Source organism: Ahaetulla prasina, chromosome 1, assembly GCF_028640845.1.
Source record: "Ahaetulla prasina isolate Xishuangbanna chromosome 1, ASM2864084v1, whole genome shotgun sequence".
Classification (NCBI taxonomy): Eukaryota; Metazoa; Chordata; class Lepidosauria; order Squamata; family Colubridae; genus Ahaetulla; species Ahaetulla prasina.
This window is the reverse complement of record NC_080539.1, coordinates 345,735,917-345,757,131: the sequence shown is the minus strand read 5'-3', so window position 1 is coordinate 345,757,131 and position 21,215 is coordinate 345,735,917. Positions and strand designations below refer to the sequence as shown.

Here is a 21,215-nt window from a genome sequence, read left to right as displayed (position 1 = left end):
TCGTTTTCAACTGCGTAGCTCATTAAAGAACAATCGCCATTTTCACTTTGAAGTCAAATCCAAAACTTAAAAAAAAAAAAAAAACAGAGAATTGATTGATTACTTGCTTTTATAATTAGAGCTCTCCTGTTTCTGTTCAGTCCGGTATTATCTTCTTTAAGTTAAAATTGGTCCCGGCTAATATTACGTATAAACCTTTTAAGTCTTTTTTTTTTTTTTTAAAAAAAATCAGTCTCAGTATCTCTTCTCCCTTCTCATTACAATGTTTAAAAAAAATTTCCAGCTGGCCTTCAGCAATAAACAGCAGACAGTGAGAATTGTAACACTTTCGTTTTCAATTGCGTAGCTCATTAAAGAACAATCGCCATTTTCACTTTGAAGTCAAATCCAAAACTTAAAAAAATAACAACAGGGAATTGATTGATTACTTGCTTTTATAATTAGAGCTCTCCTGTTTCTGTTCAGTCCGGTATTATCTTCTTTAAGTTAAAATTGGTCGCGGCAGTTGGTCGCGGCAATTAGGTCTGCCGGAGCAGGAAAAAAGCCTCAGATCTGGAACATGATTGGAACACTTTGAAGTTCTGAGGGGGCTTAACCCTTCGAGCCCCCTGGTATCTTCCAGGAGCTCTAGGGAAGCTCTACCTCTGCTTCTTTTTGCTCACCTCCGCTTCTTCTCCCGAAGAGGGGGATTTCCGAACTGCTGGACAGCTGATTGTCGCTGTCTTAGCAGTCCAACACGATCCAGAGGTTGGTGACCAGAAAGATCACCTCCATTGCCAACGGAGCCAACCAGGAAGTCAAATGGGTATTGAGGGGAAGCTTGAACAAAGCAGAATGGTTCAGATATTTAGAGGCAGTTATGCATGAAGGCAGAAAGAAAAAAAAGCAGGACTTTCTAAGTGGAAATATTAAGAATATACCATAGATATATTTGAATATAAAGGCAAAGAGGAAAAGTGGGGCAAGGAGAAGAAATATTATGGAATAGTGCAAATAGAACTTATACTGGAGCTGGGTGTGGTCAAGAAGCCAACTGAAGATTTTCAGGATGGGCAAAACAAGAGAATGAAAAAGGTGATTGGATCCTTGGTGTTCTTTGAGCTTGGTTGTTATCTTGCAGATGTTTCATTACCCAAACTATCACTGATGATGATACCTAGTTTGGGTAATGAAACATCTGCAAGACAGCCAAGTTCAAAGAGCACCAAGGATCCCACGTTTCAGCCACGAGCCCCAAATATTCTCCTTTATTGGTAATGAAAAAAAGTGAATGATTATTAATAATCTAGGGAATTTATTTCTCTGAAGGCATATTACGAATGTAGGGAACATGTTCCTATGCCAAATGGAACCAGTTACAAAATATGGATTCACTATAATGTAATCTGCCTGGCCTTTCTGGTTCAAAAAGTTGTTTGTGGTCTGCCATGCTGTATAAATCCAGCTATTGCAATTTACCAAATACGCATTCCATTGTAATACAATGATGGCTGCCTCTTGCCACCTAAGTGAACAAGTAAGGTCAACCTGGTAGAAGCATCTGTGAATGGAGGTATTTAACTGTGAAAGCTTACGCTGCCATTTTTTTCCTATTCTTAAACTTATGCAAGACACACATATCACAGTTGCAATAGAATAACCCAGGTAGTTTTCTATATTTTTAATTTTGCCTGCCTGTTTTAGTGGAGAACTCTGTATAATACTGAAGAATTTTAACTTCTAATTAATACTTTTTGTTGTTGTTGGCTTTTTTTTTAATATCTCCTCATCCAGAGTGGAGGCTCCCAACTGAGTCTTTCGGCCATCTCTCACAGTGACAGTGCTTCTTCAACCCAGTCTCTGTCCCATGGAGGAGTTCCAGAATTGCTAGTAGGACTATCCTACAATGCTACAACAGGCAGACTGTCGGTTGAGATGATCAAAGGCAGCCACTTCCGGAACCTTGCCATTAACAGACCACCAGGTACATAAAAAGATGACCTCCTGGTCTCATGGATGTAGAATTTGGACTATCATTGCCTTGCTTCTTTGATAAGAAAAAAAAAAAGCACCGGTCTACAAACACTGGGAGGCATTTTGAAAGAAAGGCCGAACCTTGGGGTGTGGATGTCCCATTTGTGAATCCAAACAGGTCAGGGGGAAGTGGGTTTGTCTGAAAATTCTGAAATGTTTAATTAGAAATAATAGAAATGTGTTTGTGGGAAGCAGATCCTTTTCTTTTCGTGGACTCTAGCTTGAAATATTTAGGATTGAGTTTGCTCTGCTCCTCAAGACCAGTTTAGGCTCAGGAAGGAAGGAAGGACATAACTTCTCTATTGTAAGCATAAACACTTTGGTTTTCCAGGACCTAGTCATATATATTCTTCCAAACCACAAAAAACATCTTTTGCCATTTGGGCTTCTCTTTCAGTACAGAATTTTTGAGGAATGCGATTTCACTCTGTAGTTTCCAGTTTGGTCATTCAGAGCTGCCTATGCTTCAGTAGAGTTAGGTTGGGTGTTTAGAGTATTTTGGGCATTTTTAAGTAATGAGTTGCTTTAATAGCTATAGAGCTAGATCAGAATTGGTGGTTACATTAAACCAGATAGGAATTTTCTTACCTGACTTCTTGGGCTAAAGGCTCCAGCACAGTGTTTTACAACTTCTGCTGGCTGGGAGCTCTGGGAGTTGAAGTCCATGCATTTGAATTTGATGAAGTTGAGAAACACTGGTCCAGGATATCAGAAATCCGCCTGTGGACTAGGATGGCCTTGTACTAAAAGCAGCTTTGGAGAAGGTCAGCTAAAGGATGGAGAAGTTGGCATGGTTTATTTATTGGCTCGCTAGTTTTCAAGTATTTTGAAAGAATGCTTGATTTCTTGGAAATCTTTCTTCAGCTTGCCAGGCACCTTTAAGCACAATCTGTTACATTGGATCCAGACACATATTATTTTTCTTCTCTCTCCCAGTTGTCTCTTCTGAATTGTTTTTTTTGAAATCGATTAGACCAAGAGAAAGAGAAGACCAAGAATGTATCTCTGTGAGGATTTTAGTTACATTTGTTTATCTTTTTCTTCCCATTTTGCTTGAATTACTCAATTTTTTTCTCTTCCACTTTTCCTAAGGAATACACACAAATAACATAACATAACATAACATCAGAGTTGGAAGGGACCTTGGAGGCCTTCTAGTCCAACCCCCTGCCCAGGCAGGAAACCCTACACCATCTCAGTCAGATGGTTATCCAACATTTTCTTAAAAATTTCCAGTGTTGGAGCATTCACAACTTCTGAAGGCAAGTCGTTCCACTTATTAATTGTTCTAACTGTCAGGAAATTTCTCCTTAGTTCTAAGTTGCTTCTTTCTTTGACCAGTTTCCACCCATTGCTTCTTGTTCTACCCTCAGGTGCTTTGGAGAATAGTTTGACTCCCTCTTCTTTGTGGAAGCCCCTAAGATATTGGAACACAGCTATCATGTCTCCCCTAGTCCTTCTTTTTGTTAAACTAGACATACCCAGTTCCTGCAACCGTTCTTCATATGTTTTATCCTCCAGTCCCCTAATCATCTTTGTTGCTCTTCTCTGCACTCTTTCTAGAGTCTCAACATCTTTTTTACATCGTGGCGACCAAAACTGGATGCAATATTCCAAGTGTGGCCTTACCAAGGCATTATAAAGTGGCACTAACACTTCACGTGATCTTGATTCTATCCCTCTGTTTATGCAGCCCAGAACTGTGTTGGCTTTTTTAACAGCTGCTGCACACTGCTGGCTCATATCTAAATGGTTATCCACTAGGACTCCAAGATCCCTCTCACAGGTACTACTATTGAGCAAGGTACCACATATACGGTACTGGTGCATTTTGTTTTTTGGCCTAAATGTAGAACCTTACTTTTTTCACTGTTGAATTTCATTTTGTTAGATAGCGCCCAATGTTCAAGTCTGTCAAGATCTTTCTGTAACTTGAGCCTATCTTCTGGAGTGTTGGCTATTCCTGCCAGCTTGGTGTCATCTGCAAATTTGATGAGTTCCCCATCTATCCCTCGTCCAAGTCATTGATGAAGATGTTGAAGAGTACTGGGCCTAAAACAGAGCCTTGGGGTACTCCACTGCATACTTCCTCCATGTGGATGTAGTTCCGTTGAGGACTACACGTTGAGTGCGGTTGGTCAGCCAATTACGAATCCATCTGGTGGTGGTGCTGTCTAACCCACATTTTCTACTTTATCTAGTAGTAGGTTATGGTCTACTTTATCAAATGCTTTACTGAAGTCCAAGTAAATTATATCGACAGCATTCCTCTGGTCTACTAATTTTGTCATTTTGTCAAAGAATGCGATAAGATTAGTCTGGCATGATCTGTTTTGACAAACCCATGTTGGCTTTTGGTTATTACTTTGTTTGCTTCTAGGTGTTCGGTGATTCGTTGCTTGATTATCTTTTCCAGAATCTTCCCCGGTATTGAGGTCAGACTGATAGGTCTGTAGTTTCCTGGATCTGTTTTTCCTTTTTGAAGATGGGAACTACATCAGCTCTTTTCCAGTCCTCTGGCAGCTCCCCTGTGCTCCAGGATCTTTGAAAGATATAGTTCAGTGGTTCTGAGATCACGTCTGCCAGTTCCTTCAGAACCTTGGGGTGTAATCCATCCGGTCCTGGTGATTTGAACTCGTCTAGGGAAGACAGGTGTTCACTTACCATTTTCTTCCCTATTTTAACTTGTGTTTCTAATCTGTTTTTTGTAGTGCTGTTTTTGATAGGTTGGATTGTTTTTTCCTTTTGTGTAAAGACAGATGCAAAAAATGAGTTAAGTAGATCTGCTTTCTCCCTGTTGCTTGTCATCTTCTTGCCACTTTCTCCCAGCAATGGGCCAATTGTTTCCTTGACTTTTTTCTTGTTTTTAACATGTTGGAAATGTAGGAACAAGTTTCTTTTCCGTAGTATAATTTCAGTTTCCCCCACTACTTGGTGTTTATTTCAGCTTGCATTTTTAATTATTTTGTTTCCCCTAAAAAGAATATACAATAGTGCACAGTATAGCATTGGAATGAGATGATTTCCTACATTGCTAATTAATGCTTACGGAAAGGTACTGTGAAAAGACGTTCTTTTAAAAACATAGACTTAACTGTGAAAAAATAAACAGACAACAAAAGGTGTGTGCCTAACAGTGCACAAGACACTGATTAAGGCCAAAAAAAAATTCTGCCAAGAGAGTAGGACAAAACCAAGCCCCAGGCTTCACAACTCTAAAAACGAAACAAAAACAAAAAAAACAATCAGATTCCATATGATAATTAGAGCTTTGCTTGCCTGTGATGATATCCCCAGCTTATTATCTCTACTATGCAAATATAATAACAATAATATGCAAAAGAACACATTTGTGCAGTAAAAAACATAAATCTGAAATGCTGGCTTGGACTAAGGATGGGACTTCCTCTGAAAGAAACCAGATATAATTGAGATGTAACCTTTGACTGCAGAAGGTATTATCAAACATTTTTCACCTGGCAAAATCATCAGAAGGTTGGAAGCGTAGGAGATTCAAATGAGTCAAACTTCCATTGCAGCAAGTACTGTAGCTTGTCACAGTAAAGCTATTATTTTCTGGGATGTGAACAATGAAAAGATAAGCTAGTTTGAGTCATAGGAGATTGGCTTGCTGCCTTCCAAATTGAGCTCATGTTTTTATATTTTTCTTATAATGGCAGTAGTTCACATTTTTAGAAATCAGAATAAAGCCTGCCTGCCTGCCTGCCTGCCTGCCTGCCTGCCTGCCTGCCTGCCAAGTAGATTTTTGGATTAGATGATGGCCTTTTCTTGAATATGTTTAGCACTGCCATGGAATAGGGTCTATCTCAGCCCAGCTTTGTGTTTAATTACTCATCTGGTTGCCATAGGCTAGAAGGAATTCAAAACTGCCAATTGTACTGTGCTGGTTGAAAAGGATGTTCTCTTAGTTGGCTCGGAGGAAGGCAGTTTCTTCTTACAAACTTGCTAGGAGACGAGGGGCCTAAATTTCCATGGTTGTCACAGGAAAGGCAGCCCAAATGGAAATACCAGGATAAATATTGTTGAAGGATTTAACAAAGATGATCAACCTGTTACGTTCCCACATGCTGTTAAGGGTGAATCCTAAGCCTCAGGGTCTGGTCTACATTATTAATACATTTTCTAGGACTTACAGTATCTTATAGTGAGAAGATTTGCTGGAATTTCGTTGCCCACCATTTGATGTATTCTAGATGTGTCCAGTGTGATAAATACGGAGAATATATATTTCAGTATGAATAAAGTTGTGGTGGACAGACAGCTGTATTTTGTTTTCAAGCAAGGTTTCCTGGTGGAGCATGGAAAATAAGGACCAACGCCTTATCCCAACTACTGAGATAGTCATATAGATTTAACAACACTTACTGGCCCAGCCCTGCAAAGCAAATTCAGTTTCCTCAGTGCATCATATAAAACTGTTTTATTGCCTATGTTTAGCTTCTGTTCTATTTACTTTCTGCTGGAGCATGTGATGTTCTAAGGAGCTGACTGAGTCAGCAGTATGAGGGCCAAAGTTCTTGTGTTCGCTAAGCAAGCAGTGGGTGTTTTACTGAGCCCCAGCTGAAGATTTCTGTCCCATTCCCATTGTGGAAGATCAGCCTCCACCGTGGAATCCCTTCATGTTCATCATGGCATGTTCATCATGGCAAATCCCATTACGGCAATCATATTTCTTTAAATTGGAATTTCCAGTCAGGGAGAATCTGTTTTTTTATTTTTCTGAATGGATAAGTTACTCCTGCACAGAATAGATTCTATAGAGTGGTTCCAAAGATGCTTTTTCCAAAATAGAATAGAATAGAATTTTTATTGGCCAAATGTGATTGGACACAAAAGGAATTTGTCTTGGTGCATATGTTCTCAGTGTACATAAAAGAAAAGATGCATTCATTAAGAATTCTAAGGTACAATGCTTAATGATAGTCATAGCATACAAATAAGCAATCAGGAAACAATCAATATCAATATAAATCATAAGGATACAAGCAATAAAGTTACAGTCATACAATCATAAGTGGAAGGAGATGGGTGATGGGAATGATGAGAAGATTAATAGTAGTCCAGATTTAGTAAATATTTTGACAGTGTTGAGGGAATTATTTGTTTAGCAGAGTGATGGTATTTGAGGAAAAAAACTGTTCTTGTGTCTCTATAGCGTCGTTTTGAGGGTAGGAGTTGAAACAGTTTATGTCCAGGATGCGAGGGATCTGCAAATATTTTCACGGCCCTCTTCTTGATTCGTGCAGTATACAGGTCCTCAATGGAAGGCAAGTTGGTAGCAATTGTTTTTCTGCAGTTCTAATTATCCTCTGAAGTCTGTGTCTGTCTTGTTGGGTTGCAGAACCAAACCAGACAGTTATAGAGGTGCAGATGACAGACTCAATAATTCCTCTGTAGAACTGGATCAGCACCCCTTGGGCAGTTTGAGCTTTCTGAGTTGGCACAGAAATAACATTCGTTATTTCGTTGTTGTGCTTTTTTGATGTTTTTGATGTTAGCTGTCCATTTTAGATCTTGTGATATGGTAGAACTTAGAAATTTGAAGGTCTCTACTATTGATACTATGTTGTCTAGTATTGTGAGAGGTGGAAGTATGGAAAGGTTTCTCCTAAAGTTTACCACCATTTCTATGGTTTTGAGTGTGTTCAGTTCCAGATTGTTCCGGTCGCATCACAAGGCTAGTCATTCAACCTCCCGTCTGTATGCAGATTCATCATTGTCTCGAATGAGACCAATCACTGTTGTGTCATCTGCGAATTTCAGTAGTTTAACAGATGGATCGTTAGAGATGCAGTCATTAGTATACAGAGAGAAGAGAAGTGGGGAGAGCACACAGCCTTGGGGCCCCCCTGTGCTAATTATACAGGTATTTGATGTGATTCTTGCTTAGCTTCATCTGCTGCTTCCTGTTTGTTAGGAAGCTTATGATCCACTTACAAGTGTGTTCAGGTACCTGTAGCTGGTTTAGCTTAGTTAGAAGAGTGTCTGGAATGCTGGTACTGAATGCTGAACTAAAGTCTACAAAGAGGACCCTTGCATAGGTCTTTGGAGATTCAAGATGTTGAAAAGGCAACAGACTTTCTTGTGATGTGTTTTTTTTTCTTTGAAGAAGTTTCACTTCTCATTCAAGAAGCAATACATTCTTTTTCATTAAATTGCCTACTGGAAAGTAGAAGACTTTTTTTAGATCAGGTTCACCTTCTTTGGCTCACTGGCACTAACTCTTTTTTGTGTTAAGATGCTTCTGGAAGGTTCCCCATGAAAAACACATCTGCTGCTACTATTCAGGGGCTAATGAAACTTCTGTATTTATTTTATTTCTGTTGTATCACAACTTTTCTCCTAGAACTTAAAGCGAAAGCACTCCCTTTGCCCGTTTTTCCTACAATAACAGTCTTTTAAAATGAAAGTTGTGTTGAGAGAGAATAAGTGACATGCAGTGAGCTTCCATGGCTGATGGTGGACTTGAACTTGGTTTTTTTTTCAATCTTTAACCATACCGGCCTTTACTAAGCATGAAATGCTATATTTCTATCTTTTGGGTTTATTTCCAGCAATTTTATGCCATCCTTCAGGAGAAGCCTCCAGAAAATGGTTCACATGTGCCAAGCATGAGTTTTTCGCGGGTGTTTGTATGTAGGTCTTTGGTTATTCGGGTTTTCTCCCGCGTAAAATTGGAAGTGTCTTGGCGACATTTCGACGAAGTCTCATTCGTCATCTTCAGGCTTCAGCTTCGTGCTTCTGGGAGCAATGTGTGATTGCAGCTGTTTCTTCCTTTTTAACTGCTAGTGGGGGTTTGAACTGATTGGGTGGGAGCTTGGCTGTGCTCTGATTGGATGGGGATTTTTTTGTGCTCTGATTGGCTGGGGGTGTGTCCTGTTTGGGTGGGGGCTTGGTTGTGCTCAGATTAGTCTGAGTTGCAGGGGGATTTGAGCTGGTGAGCTGCACTGCTGCTGTTTGGCTTCGTGTTCGTGGTCGTGCTACATCTTCATAATGGGTGTCAGTCTGCTGCATGTATGGATTGGAGGGGTTTGAAATGGCTAATGTTGCAGCTGCGGTCTGGTTTCTGGTCCTTGGTCGTGCTTCCTGATCAGTGTGGGTTTGGGTCTGCTTTCTGGGTGGATGTGTGGTGGTGACATCCTGTGTGGAACTCGTGAGTGTGGGTCTGGTGTCATTCCTCGTGTTAGGGACTCGTTTGTCAATAAGGGCGGGTTTCCAAATGGCTGGTAGGTGGGAGGTATCATCTCATTTGTTCATGCTGTGTGGGCATTTTTCTATCTCGATGGCTTCTCTGATTATTCTGTTGTTAAAGTGTTCAGTTTTGGTGATAGTTCTGGTCTTTTTAAAGTCAATATCGTGACCTTAAAGCCACAGGACACGATATTGACTTTAAAAACGTCGCCAAGACACTTCCAATTTTACGCGGGAGAAAACCCGAATAACCAAAGACCTATATATATATATTCCCCAACATACACATTTGTGATTTGATAGATTAAGTGATTGAGGAATACAAATTCTTTTAGAAGTTTTCCTAACCAACCAAGCACAACAAAAAATAGTATGACCATTTTTGGGTGACTGATCGCTGAATTTTGCTGGAGCTATGAGGGGTTGCCCAAAGAGACTGGTGACCATGCATATCTAACAAGCTACAAGTGATTGACCTAGTTTCAGCATATAGGACATCTTATCTGGGAATTTACTACATAAACATACATTGTAATTCTAAATGGCTTCATTTCTTTCTCACACAATATATATATATATATATACAGAGCTATGTATGCATATATACCTTAAAGTACAACTGTATGGCATAAATGCACACAATAAGTAATGAGAGGGGACGAAACTCTTTGAAGAGAAGCAGGATGTCCTTGATTTTAAAGTGTGCCTGTCTGTTCATACCTGAAACGAAATTTCATGCCTTATCTTCAGCAGAATGCAATACTAAAAAACAAAAACAAAAAAAACACTATCCATAAAGAAAAAGAGCCATATGGTGTAATGAAAAGCCTACAGGCTGCATTTTAAGAGGACATCCTAGGATAAGCTTGTAAGAACATTGCTGCATATTCCTAACATTAAGGTTTGATTTATTTTCTTTTTGTATGATGCCATCATTTCAGTCAGCCAAAGCGATATGCTTTGGGCAAACTGGTGGCTTCTCTGTGTGATATATTAGAAAGAAAAACAAGCAGGCATATTTTTCTTTAAATAAACAGCAGGGTGACTTTGGGCCAGTCTGTTGTGTCTGCGATCCCCCGAGCCGGGCCCCCTGCCAGAAAGTGACTCGGAAAGTGAGGGGGAAGGGCCATCAGGACTTACCTCTGGAGCACCGGCTTCCCTGGCTCAGCTCCAGGAGCCAGAGGCAGGCCAGGTGGAGGAGATAACAAGGCCTCCGTCCCCTGACTCTTCCCCCCCAGGCCACGCCTCCAGACCCGGCTGAGGGCAATCAGGCCTGGCTGGACGCTAGGTTTTGTAGGCAGGAGAGGCGGGAACAACAGAAGCAGGAGTAGGGCAGGCCTAGGAAGTGCTGAGTCACAGAGCCACACCCCACAGAGTATAAAAGCAGTCCTGGCTGCTCTGCTGCTCCATGACGAGCAAAAATTGAGCTGAACTCTTTGACTCGGAGAAGTGAGCTGAACATTCAGCCTGGACTGCTGACTTCCTGGTTGCCTGGCAACCCCAAGATAAGAGGGAGACTTTGGCAGGCAGTTGCAGATTCCCTGCCAGGACTGATAGCATCTGTGAACTCAATTACTGGCTCGTTTAGCCAGCTCGCATGGCTGAGGCCAGGAGAGGACTGAACACAGTCACTCGCTATTCGTCCAACCTACTTCACAGGGTTTTTGTTGTGGGGAAAATAGGAGGAGGAGGGTGGGTGTTTGCTGCCTTGAGTTATTTGTGAAAATAATAAAGATGGGATAGAAATAAATAAATAAACTTTTACCGCTTTAATGTTGCCTGCAGATAGTTATGGGAAACTCTGCCTTCTGAACTCTGTCGGTCAAGAAATGTCTCGCTGCAAGACATCTGTTCGACGAGGACAGCCAAATCCTATCTACAAAGAGACGTTTATCTTCCAAGTTGCCTTGTTCCAGCTCTCAGACGTCACCCTGATGATCTCCATTTACAATCGCCGCAGTATAAAGCGCAAAGAGATGATTGGCTGGATTTCTATGGGTCAGAACAGTAGTGGAGAAGAAGAGTTAAGTCATTGGCAGGAGATGAAGGAATCCAAAACACAGCAAGTGTGTAGGTGGCATATGCTCCTGGAGTCTTAATGGCAACCTCAGCCGTTCCAACAGGTGCAGGGCATCCTTCTTGCTATATAAAGGACTATATCATCGGTTTCTGTTATAACTGGACTTCTGATGCTCTTTACTAATGGAATTATTCTGTTAGGTTATTGCCCTGTTATTTTTAGTTATAGGAAATTGCTTGAAGTAACAGGTAGGCAAATTGGGTTAGAACTTTATGCTCTCCCTTCGCCCGTCAAGAATTGAGATTGAGTGTTCAATATCATCTCAGTATTTTCACCGGTAATGAGATTTGCTCTTGGTCATGTCACTGTAAAGAGCCAAATTTGGATGGGTGAGGTATGTGCCTTTGTTGTGAGGAAAGGCTGCAAAAATGATCACGAAATAGTGATCATGAAAATGGTTTTCAGTGGTACCTTGGTACTCATTGTTAATTGGTTCTGGGTGGTGCGATAAGTACGAAAAACAATGACTACCAAACAAATTTTTCACATAAGGAATAATGTAAATAAAAATTCATTCCCAAACCAAAGACAGTGCACATTTTAAGGCAAAACGTAAAAAGACAGGGTTGTATATCATTACTTAAGAAATAAATCTAAAAATAAACACCTAGATTAAATAAAATAAAAACTTCACTTTACCTGTACTGGTGGGTGGGGAGTCAAAAATACACAAAATGACCACAGAAGTTAAAATAACACTGCAAAGGGATGTGCACAGGACAAGAGCTATCGCATGATTAATGCATCAATCTTTGTTTCATCTGGAAAGGGTAGCGAGTCATGAGGCAGCCGACACCGACAAGTTCTAGCTTGTGCATTGAGTACTAAACAAATGATGAGTTTCAGAGCAGTTGAGTACCAAGGTTCCACTGTATTTGGAGAGTTTTGTGGAATGGTTTCTGGCCTAACCCACTTTTTCATCCCAGAATCGTTCACTTATGAGTACTTGGCTCAGTCCTAATTCTCTGACTGCAATAAATAAGATGAATTTTGATTCCTGACAAATAGTCACTTAAAAAAATCTCTTTATAAAAAGAGGCTTCCCAAAGGCTTAGTTTGAACCATGTGCACATATACCAGAATATACCAGATATGTGCATGTTGTCATTAATGCAACTTAATTGCAAAATGATATTGAACTCGGAGTGTTCAGTATCCTACATTTACTATATTTGGTTTTCCCCCCAGAAAGAAAGCCATATTTCAGTCTGGCTACTTGAATGTTCCATGACAGCAAGGAAATAACATGTGGATGTGGGCTCCATCTATTCCTTTTAATCTATAATGTTCTATAAAGCCAAACACTTGTGCTTTATATTAGGTTCTCCATAGGCATGCATGCATTATTACTGTTATCACCATGGAAGCCATGGGTCCCCTTAGCAGTTCTAGCTCTGTGAGTGCTAAAAAAAGAAATCAAGAGACTGGATGCCTACAGTATTGATAGCAGCTTTCTTGAATCTGGTACCATCCGAGTGTGCAAAACTCTAATTATGATGCTCTTAACTAGGAAGACATCTGATTGGGAAAGGTTGATTTTAGGAAAGTATAGTGCTTCAGGGATTATTTACAAAGACGATAGTGGTAAAAAAGACATATTCCTTTGTTAGGAAGCTCTGGAATGTGCTCAGATACCATGTGACCAGTGATCTCTCCTGATAATTGACTTCTCTGAAAGGCTACACAAGAGCCTCTGCAGCATGCAAAAACAAAAAAAGTTTTGAGAAACACACTATTTGAAATAAGTTGTAAATAAACTTCAAAACCATCTTAGAAATGGGCCAGAGAGTATATTTATAACAGAATGCTGGTGATGCGGACTTCCTTATTTAAAACCTGGCCACCATGGTTACAGAACACTAATTCACCATACTACTGCTTATTGTCCTCGGCATCCCATCCTACCGGATACCATTTAGGGTCCTGCTTATTTTATCTTTGTCTTTTGGGGGATCCATTTGACACATTTTCTACTCTAGGGGTTTCGCTTATGGTTTCTATATTATGAGGACACTTAAAGGGCCCATTTGAATCTCAAAAGGCATTCTAGAAAATAAAAATTATGGTTGGAAGCTGGTAGTAGGTTTTATAGCATATCTTGTCATATTTCCTGATACTTTTACTTTAAAATATTTTATATTGTTTCCATGTTTTAAATAAAATAGTTGTTCTTAAATGTTAAAAGACCAATGGGACACGGAGCCTGGGAAATAATAAGGAAAGTGAAGTACTGTGTTCCCCGAAAACAAGACCCTGTCTTATATTTTGTTTTTGAACCCCAAAATAAGCGCCTGGCTTTATTTTCAGGGAGGTCTTATTATTTTGGGGCGTGTGGAGCAAGATGGGGTTCCTCTTGCCACCTTACCTGATTTTCAGCTCTGTCTTTCTAACCCAAACTAGAGGAAATGGCGGGGATCAGCTGCGCATGCGTTTAAATATTTTTCGGGGAGGGCTTATTTTTTGGAGGGGGGCTTGTTTTAGCGCATGCACTTAAAAGCCCAATTGGGCTAATTATCAGGGGATGTCTTTTTTGGGGGGAAACAGGACATCTGTGGGTACTTCACCTTTAGGCACTGTGTTGGGAACAACCAAAATAGGTTGTTGACTGGATATAAAGCCTTCCTGTCCAAGCTCTTTTCTAAAATGCTGGAGATCAAATTGAGGATCTTCTGCTTGGAAAGAATATACAGTATACTGCAACTCAGTGATGGCCTTTCTAGAGGAATGTCCCTTTTAAGTTTCTGCAGAAACATTTTACAAAGAGATACATCCTTAGCTGGTTTCTCTAACAAGAACAAAAATTAAAACAGGTTGATTGAAGAACTGCATATCCATGTATGAGGACAGAGGAATCTCTTTCAAAAGGCATACTGTGGATTATACTTTTATTATCTAAAAATGTATTAATGATGCTTTGCTTCAGAACTATTCTTTTCCTTATATGGAAAAGTGCAGATTTTATTGGCGGAAACTCAGAAAAAAATCAATTACTTCTGAGAGAAGAGAGATCAAGTTTTCTTGATAATGCAGATGAGATCAAGAGCCTAGTATTGCATGCTGCTCATCTATTTTTCTTTTTAAAAATCTGTTTCTTCAATGGGAAAAAAATAGCTTGCTACCATTCCGGAACAGGGGTCAGAGAGGACAATTCACCAATATGTCTCCTTTTTCAAGCTGCATGCCAAAAATTTATAGGTTGCATTCCCCCCCCCCCTGGAAATCACCAAGGGCCTGTAAACTCTGAGTAATCTGTGATGCACTCCGTTAAATATGAAATGATAATGTATCCCAAAGCATCAAAGAATTCATCTTTTAACAACAGCAGATCCAGCACATTAAGGCAGCTTTTCTTTCCCTGCATTGTTCAAAAGGTTGCATGAGAAGGTTCCTGTTTGGCATCCATCTCACGGAAACAGCTTGTACAATCCATCTCTGAGGACCTCCTGTTTTAATTGCCTGCCAGATTCACTAGGGAGAGTGCCAAAGCCAGGGTGGATGAAGGGGGCTTCTGTTGGAACACATTATGAAGCCCTGCTAATTTGTAATGCCAAAAGCCCACCTTTTCATTTCGGTGATGGATCTGTGTAAAAGCAGAACAGGTCTGCAGTGAGATCCTTCAAATGCATCTCTCAATAATTTTGCCCTGCACGTGGATCTATAATTCTTGAGGCTATATGTGGCTGTGTATCACACTAATTGAATTCAGCTATAGTGAGTTGCAGAAAAGCCAACCAACTGAGACTTATAAATCATCATTTATGGCTTTAGGGTGAACCCAGCCAATTATGACCTAAGAAACTGTGGACAAACACAGTGTTTGAATGTAGCTAGTGAAACAACTTGGGTTTGGAGCTGCCTAGGAAGTAACTTGGCCCAGGAACAAAAACTACTTAAAATTTCATTTCTAGGAAGAAACTGGAACTTAATCATGGCATTTGTCTTTTTTTTTTTAATTAGGAAGGCATCACTTGGAGGGGGACGTTCAAAATGAGCAAGATGATGATTGTGGCATTGCAGTGGAAGTCTCACCCTGTTTATACTTGCATTGATATTAGCAGACAAATATCTGCAGATATTAGCAGATATTAGTAGCCAACAAAATGGATATGATTTGCATTAGGACATCTGACTTGCCCTCTTGCTCTTTTTGACCCACAGAAAGATACTGCTGAATGCATAAGAAAATAAATAGTATGAAGTAGGGCAGAGATGGAAAATTCGGAAGAAATTGCCAGACAGTTGAGTTACCTAAAAGCACAGAGGAAAAAAGTACATACTTAAACTGCATGGAACCACCTGACTTTGGCTAATCTCAAAAAACTAAGCAAGATTGACTCCAGCTACTACCTGTATGAGTGAATTTAAAACCAATAAAAATAAAATTTAGATAAAATTTAGGCCAGCCCCGCACGAATAAATAGATGAGTTTTCAATTCGCGGCGGAAGGTCCGAAGGTCAGGTATTTGGCGTAACCCGGGGGAAGTTCGTTCCAGAGGGTGGGAGCCCCCACAGAGAAAGATCTTCCCTTGGGGGCCGCCAGCCAACATTGCTTGGCGGACGGCACCCTGAGAAGTCCCTCTCTGTGAGAGCGCACGGGTCGGTGGGAGGCGTAAGGTAACAGCAGGCGGTCCCGTAAGTACCCAGGCCCTAAGCCATGGAGCGCTTTAAAGGTTGTAACCAAGACCTTAAAGTGCACCCGAAAGGCCACAGGCAGCCAGTGCAGTCTGCGCAGGAGCGGTGTTACACGGGAGCTACGTGGAGCTCCCTCTATCACCCACGCAGCTGCATTCTGGACCAACTGCAGTCTCCGGGTGCACCTCAAGGGGAGCCCCATGTAGAGAGCATTACAATAATCCAAGCAAGAGGTAACGAGCGCATGAGTGACTGTGCACAGGGCATCCCGATCAAGGAAGGGGCGCAACTGCCGAACCAGGTGAACCTGGTGGAAGGCCCTCCTGGAGACGGCCGTCAAATGATCTTCAAACGACAGCCGTTCATCCAGGAGAACACTAAGTTGCGCACCCTATCCTTTGGGGCCAGTAACTCGCCTCCAACAGTCAGCTGCGGCTGCAGCTGACTGTATCGGGGTGCCGGCATCCACAGCCACTCCGTCTTGGAGGGATTGAGCTTGAGCCTGTTCCTCCCCATCCAGACCCGTACGGCTTCCAAACACCGGGACAGCACTTCGACAGCTTCGTTGGGGTGGCCCGGGGTGGAAAAGTACAGCTGAGTGTCATCAGCGTACAGCTAGTATCTCACCCCAAAGCCACTGATGATCTCACCCAACGGCTTCATGTAGATGTTGAACAGAAGGGGCGAGAGAATCGACCCCTGCGGCACCCCACAAGTGAGGCACCTCGCGGCCGACCTCTGCCCCCCCGTCAACACCGTCTGCGACCGATCGGAGAGATAGGAGGAGAACCACCGATACACGGTGCCTCCCACTCCCAATCCCCCCAACCGGTGCAGCAAGATACCATGGTCGATGGTATCAAAAGCCGCTGAGAGATCTAGCAAGACCAGGGCAGAGGAATACCCCCTGTCCCTGGCCCTCCAGAGATCATCCACCAACGCGACCAAAGCTGTCTCCGTGCTGTATCCGGGTCGGAAGCCGGACTGGAATGGGTCTAGATAGACGGATTCATCCAGGTATTGGGGTAGCTGCCGCGCCACAGCACTCTCTACAACCTTCGCAACAAAGCATCATCTTTGTATCTAAATATAATTTGTGTCTAAATTATAATTCCTTATAAACCCCTTTGCTGCTGCTTAGAGCAGCAGTTCTTTACATGCTTACTTAGGAGTAAGCCCCAATTTTTCAACTCCTTACCATCTGCTCCTGAGAACACCTGCATAAGATTTGCTGTACATCTGCTTCTGCCATTGTGGAAGGTCTGAATAGAGGCATTCTTTAGGTCAGGGGTCTGCAAACTTGGCTCTTTTAAGACTTGTGGACTTCAACTCCTGCTTTAGGTTATCATAATTCATGTCTGCGCCAAAAAGGCTTTACATTTCATACTCTTCAAGAGCAAATATATAGAATACTTTGAAAACTAATCTCCTCAAATATTGGGTATTCTGTCTATATATACGCTATGAAGGATACAACGGCATATTGAAGGTTGAAGTACGTTAAATAAATATTGGATCCCATGCAAGTCTACATATGGTGCTCCCTCAATTCAGGTAGAATGAGAGCAAGGGAATGTTGAATGCTTGCCAAGGCTGTTGCTCAAATATCCTTCCTGTTTCTGTTGATCCCTGTGCAGAGTCTAAGTGGATCATATATAGAGTCAACCTCGTCTTATTTAAGTTTTTTAAAAGACTCACTTAAAGCACAGTAGAGCTGAGCAGTGTATTGGTAACAATAGAAACCTCGGTTATTAAAACAGCATTTCTTTAGGATTAAAAAAGCACAGTTTATAGGCAATATCTACATTTAAAAAACAAACAAAATGCACTTTTGTTCTGGCATATACAACTATCCTTGATTAAATGTTATATTACTTTTTATTGATGAAAACTAAATGTACATTTGATGTTTTTCGATTTTTTGCTTTGTGAAAGATGTATCAAAATGTGCACGATTAAACTTAACAACATTTTTGTTAATTGTCTAGTGGAAGTGTCACTTTTTAATGTGTTACACCATTCTCAAACCTTCATAAAATGCTGTGAAGTTCAGAAATTCACCAGAATTGCAAGATGTTTTAGCCCTCTGAGTGATCTAATCAGCGAGAATGTCAGACCAATATTTGCTCAGTGGGAGGAGAGCCTTGACTTCAGTCTGTTTATTCATGTACACGTTGAACTCAATGATGTAGAAAAGAACAGAAATAAGCTCCCAATAAAGCAATACTAACCCTTACCTTTACTAATTGGTAAAGGTAAAGGTTCCCCTCCCACATATGTGCTAGTCATTCCCGACTCTAGGGGGCGGTGCTTATCTCCATTTCAAAGCTGAAGAGCCAGCGCTGCCCAAAGATGTTTCTGTGGTCATGTGGCCGGTATGACTAAACGCCAAAGGCGCACGGAACGCTGTTACCTTCCCATCAAAGGTGGTCCCTATTTTTTCTACTTGCATTTTTACGTCCTTTCAAATTGCTAGGTTGGCAGAAGCTGGGACAAGTAACGGGAACTCAACTCGTTATGCAGCACTAGGGATTCGAACTGCTGAACTGCCGACCTTTTGATCAACAAGCTCAGTGTCTTTGCCACTAAGCCACCGCTTCCTGAATTGGTACCTGCAGCTTAAAATTTCATTCCAGTAGATAAAAAAAAATCCTGGGGTGATGAGTGAGCAGACCACAAGAAGCCTTTTATGTATGTATGTATATGTATATGTATTTATGTATAGGACTTACATGGCTGCTTATATCATATAAAGATTCTAGGAGTTATTAAGATATGCAGAAGTATACTTCTGCATATCTTAACAATAATTTATTACATTTCTGTGCTACTCAATTCCCAGCAATTCTGGATGCTTTACAATTGTTAAAAATCTTTACAAATAAGGAACAACACAAAAAGTAGCACAAGACACAGGAGGAACAACAACAAAGAAAACAAACCTGGATGGGAATAAAAAGAGACGAAAGGTTTGATTGTCCTTGCCAAAGGCCTAGGTGAAGGCTTAGGTCTTTAGGATGCTTCAAAATGGGGTGGGTGGGTGGGGGGTGTTAAATCTTGCAGGGGGTGGGGGGACCTCAGATAGGAAGAGTATCATCTATTATAGAGATGATACTCTTCTGTAGTCTCAATAGATGGCATTGCTTAATTGAAAGCACCCAGAGTACCAATAGTTTTTACTATTGTAATAAAAGTCCTTAACAAAAAGTTATATTAGAAAAAAACTCATATGGAAATTGTTAGGTAAAAATAAGAGATGTTTTCTATCTTAACACCAAATTACAAATACAGGTAATCCTCAATTTATGACTTTTCTTGTCACAGTTGTTAAACGAATCATTGCAGTTGTTAGTAACCCAGTTGAATCTGGCTTCCCCATTGACGTTGCTTGTCATGAAAGTCACAAACGGGGATTGCATGATATGGGGACACTGCAACCGTCATAAATATAAACCAGTTGCCAAGCATCCAATCCTTTGCCATGTGACCCTGAGGATGCTCATAAGTGAAAAATGCTCACAAGTCACTTTTTTCAGTGATGTAATTTCAAATGGTCACTAAACGATCTGTTGTAAGTCGAGGACTACCTCTATGATCCGTGATAATCATGCGTAAGCAGAAAACAATGGTGTCCCCAAGAGGAATGGCAACACCTGCAAGTTTGTGGGTGTATAAGATTTATGTGATATCTCACACATGCATTTAAGGGACGCAACACTACCTGTCATGTTGCAGATTGCATATTTCTCTTCATCTGGATGTTTGCCACAGAAAGCAGAAAGAGCTGGGTTAGTCACCCATTTGCTATGCTGCAAAGGCGATGGTGGCATCTCACAAATAAGGTTCCTGCAAATGCACAGATGATTAAGCAAGGAGAGGATGATAGCGTCGTCCCAGGTGACTTTACAGTTAACTGGCTGACCATGGACTTGACCGATCTGTTTTTTTATACTGCAAAGCAATAAACAATCCTCATGCTATTCCCTTTCTATAAGACTTCCATTATGCTGGGGCATTTGACCATGATCCTTCAGATTGCATGGGATGGCGATACAATATTCCGTGAGTCAGAAAGTTCTCTTTATTCATGTCTTCTGTGTAATTGTATGCATTCTGTATCATGTTTCAACCTTTAACATCAGAATAAAAATAGGAAGGAGGATAGGAATATATGTGTCTATACAGGTAAGCCAAAATTGTGTAATCTGACTAATGGACTCTCAGAAATAAATGTTTCTTATTAATTGCTGCTTGATATCATAGGCTGACTTGGGGGTGTCCAGCATGTTAAGCAGGCAATGTTCTGCAATTTTAATACATGTCTGCAAAATACGAATTAAATATATATTTGACTCTTTTACAAAATAAGATTGGTGGGATGACCAATAACGTATTGAGTATTGGCCCATGTAATACATAGCTAATGACCAGCATTTATTAACAAAAATGTAACAATGACATTTTAGTTAAATGGCCTTTAGGGGGGCAGGCATCAATTATATGACATGTCCTGTTCCAAATACCAATTTAAAGAGAGAGATTTCTCAAAAGTTGTTAGAAAAATGGTATTCAGGTGGTAATTACAAATACCAAAGCAGTATGTTTTGAAGTGTTTGGGACAAGCAATAAGCATAAAGCAGGCTTACTTTTTCAAAGTGAGGAAATGAAAATTTATTTGTATTTACTTATTAAATTTGTTTGCCTACCCCGCCTCTGTGGGACTCTGATTAAATAGACCTTTAGTTTGATCTCCCAGGTGATTCATAACTGTTTAATAAAATTCAAATACAAACTGCAAAAGAATTGGAGAAACCAAATATTTATTTTGTATTTATCACATTTGGCCAAATTCATATCCTCAATGTTCCTTGCTTAAAGGGAAGGAGAGATTCCTAGGAATCGGCAAGAATGGAGTTGACAATGTAATAGGGGAGTGAATATGTTAAAACTACAAAGAATATGAGGCAGTTCAAGGAACTGAGAAAAGGATGTTAATGTTTTAAAGATGGCTGTAGACCACAAGCTCAATAGACAAAAAAATATACCCCCCCCTCATTTTTAGCTGGGAAAAGAAAAGAAGGGGGCTCTTTTATAAAGCCACCTGTTTTGCCCCCCCAAACCTTCTGAAACATCCTTGTAACACCAAAGGTGTGCTCTCACTCTTGAGACTCATGAGTCCCCCAAAGTTCCTCCCAGCTAACCAACAGGAGAGTGCCAAAACAATCTGTCCATTTCATCCTTCTTCATCCTATCCTTAACTGTCTTTGTTTCCACTATG

General features: G+C 40.7%; 1 protein-coding gene across 1 annotated transcript in view; it reads left to right on the top strand.

The window, feature by feature from the left end:
* Positions 1-17,846, top strand: part of SYT16 (synaptotagmin 16) — a 126,288-nt gene extending 108,442 nt beyond the window's left edge. Inside the window, 2 exon segments of the mRNA XM_058162921.1 lie at positions 1,774-1,963; positions 11,011-17,846. Coding sequence (XP_058018904.1) covers positions 1,774-1,963; positions 11,011-11,324 — 504 coding nt within the window. The 3' untranslated portion in view covers positions 11,325-17,846.
* Positions 17,847-21,215: the final 3,369 nt, after the last annotated feature.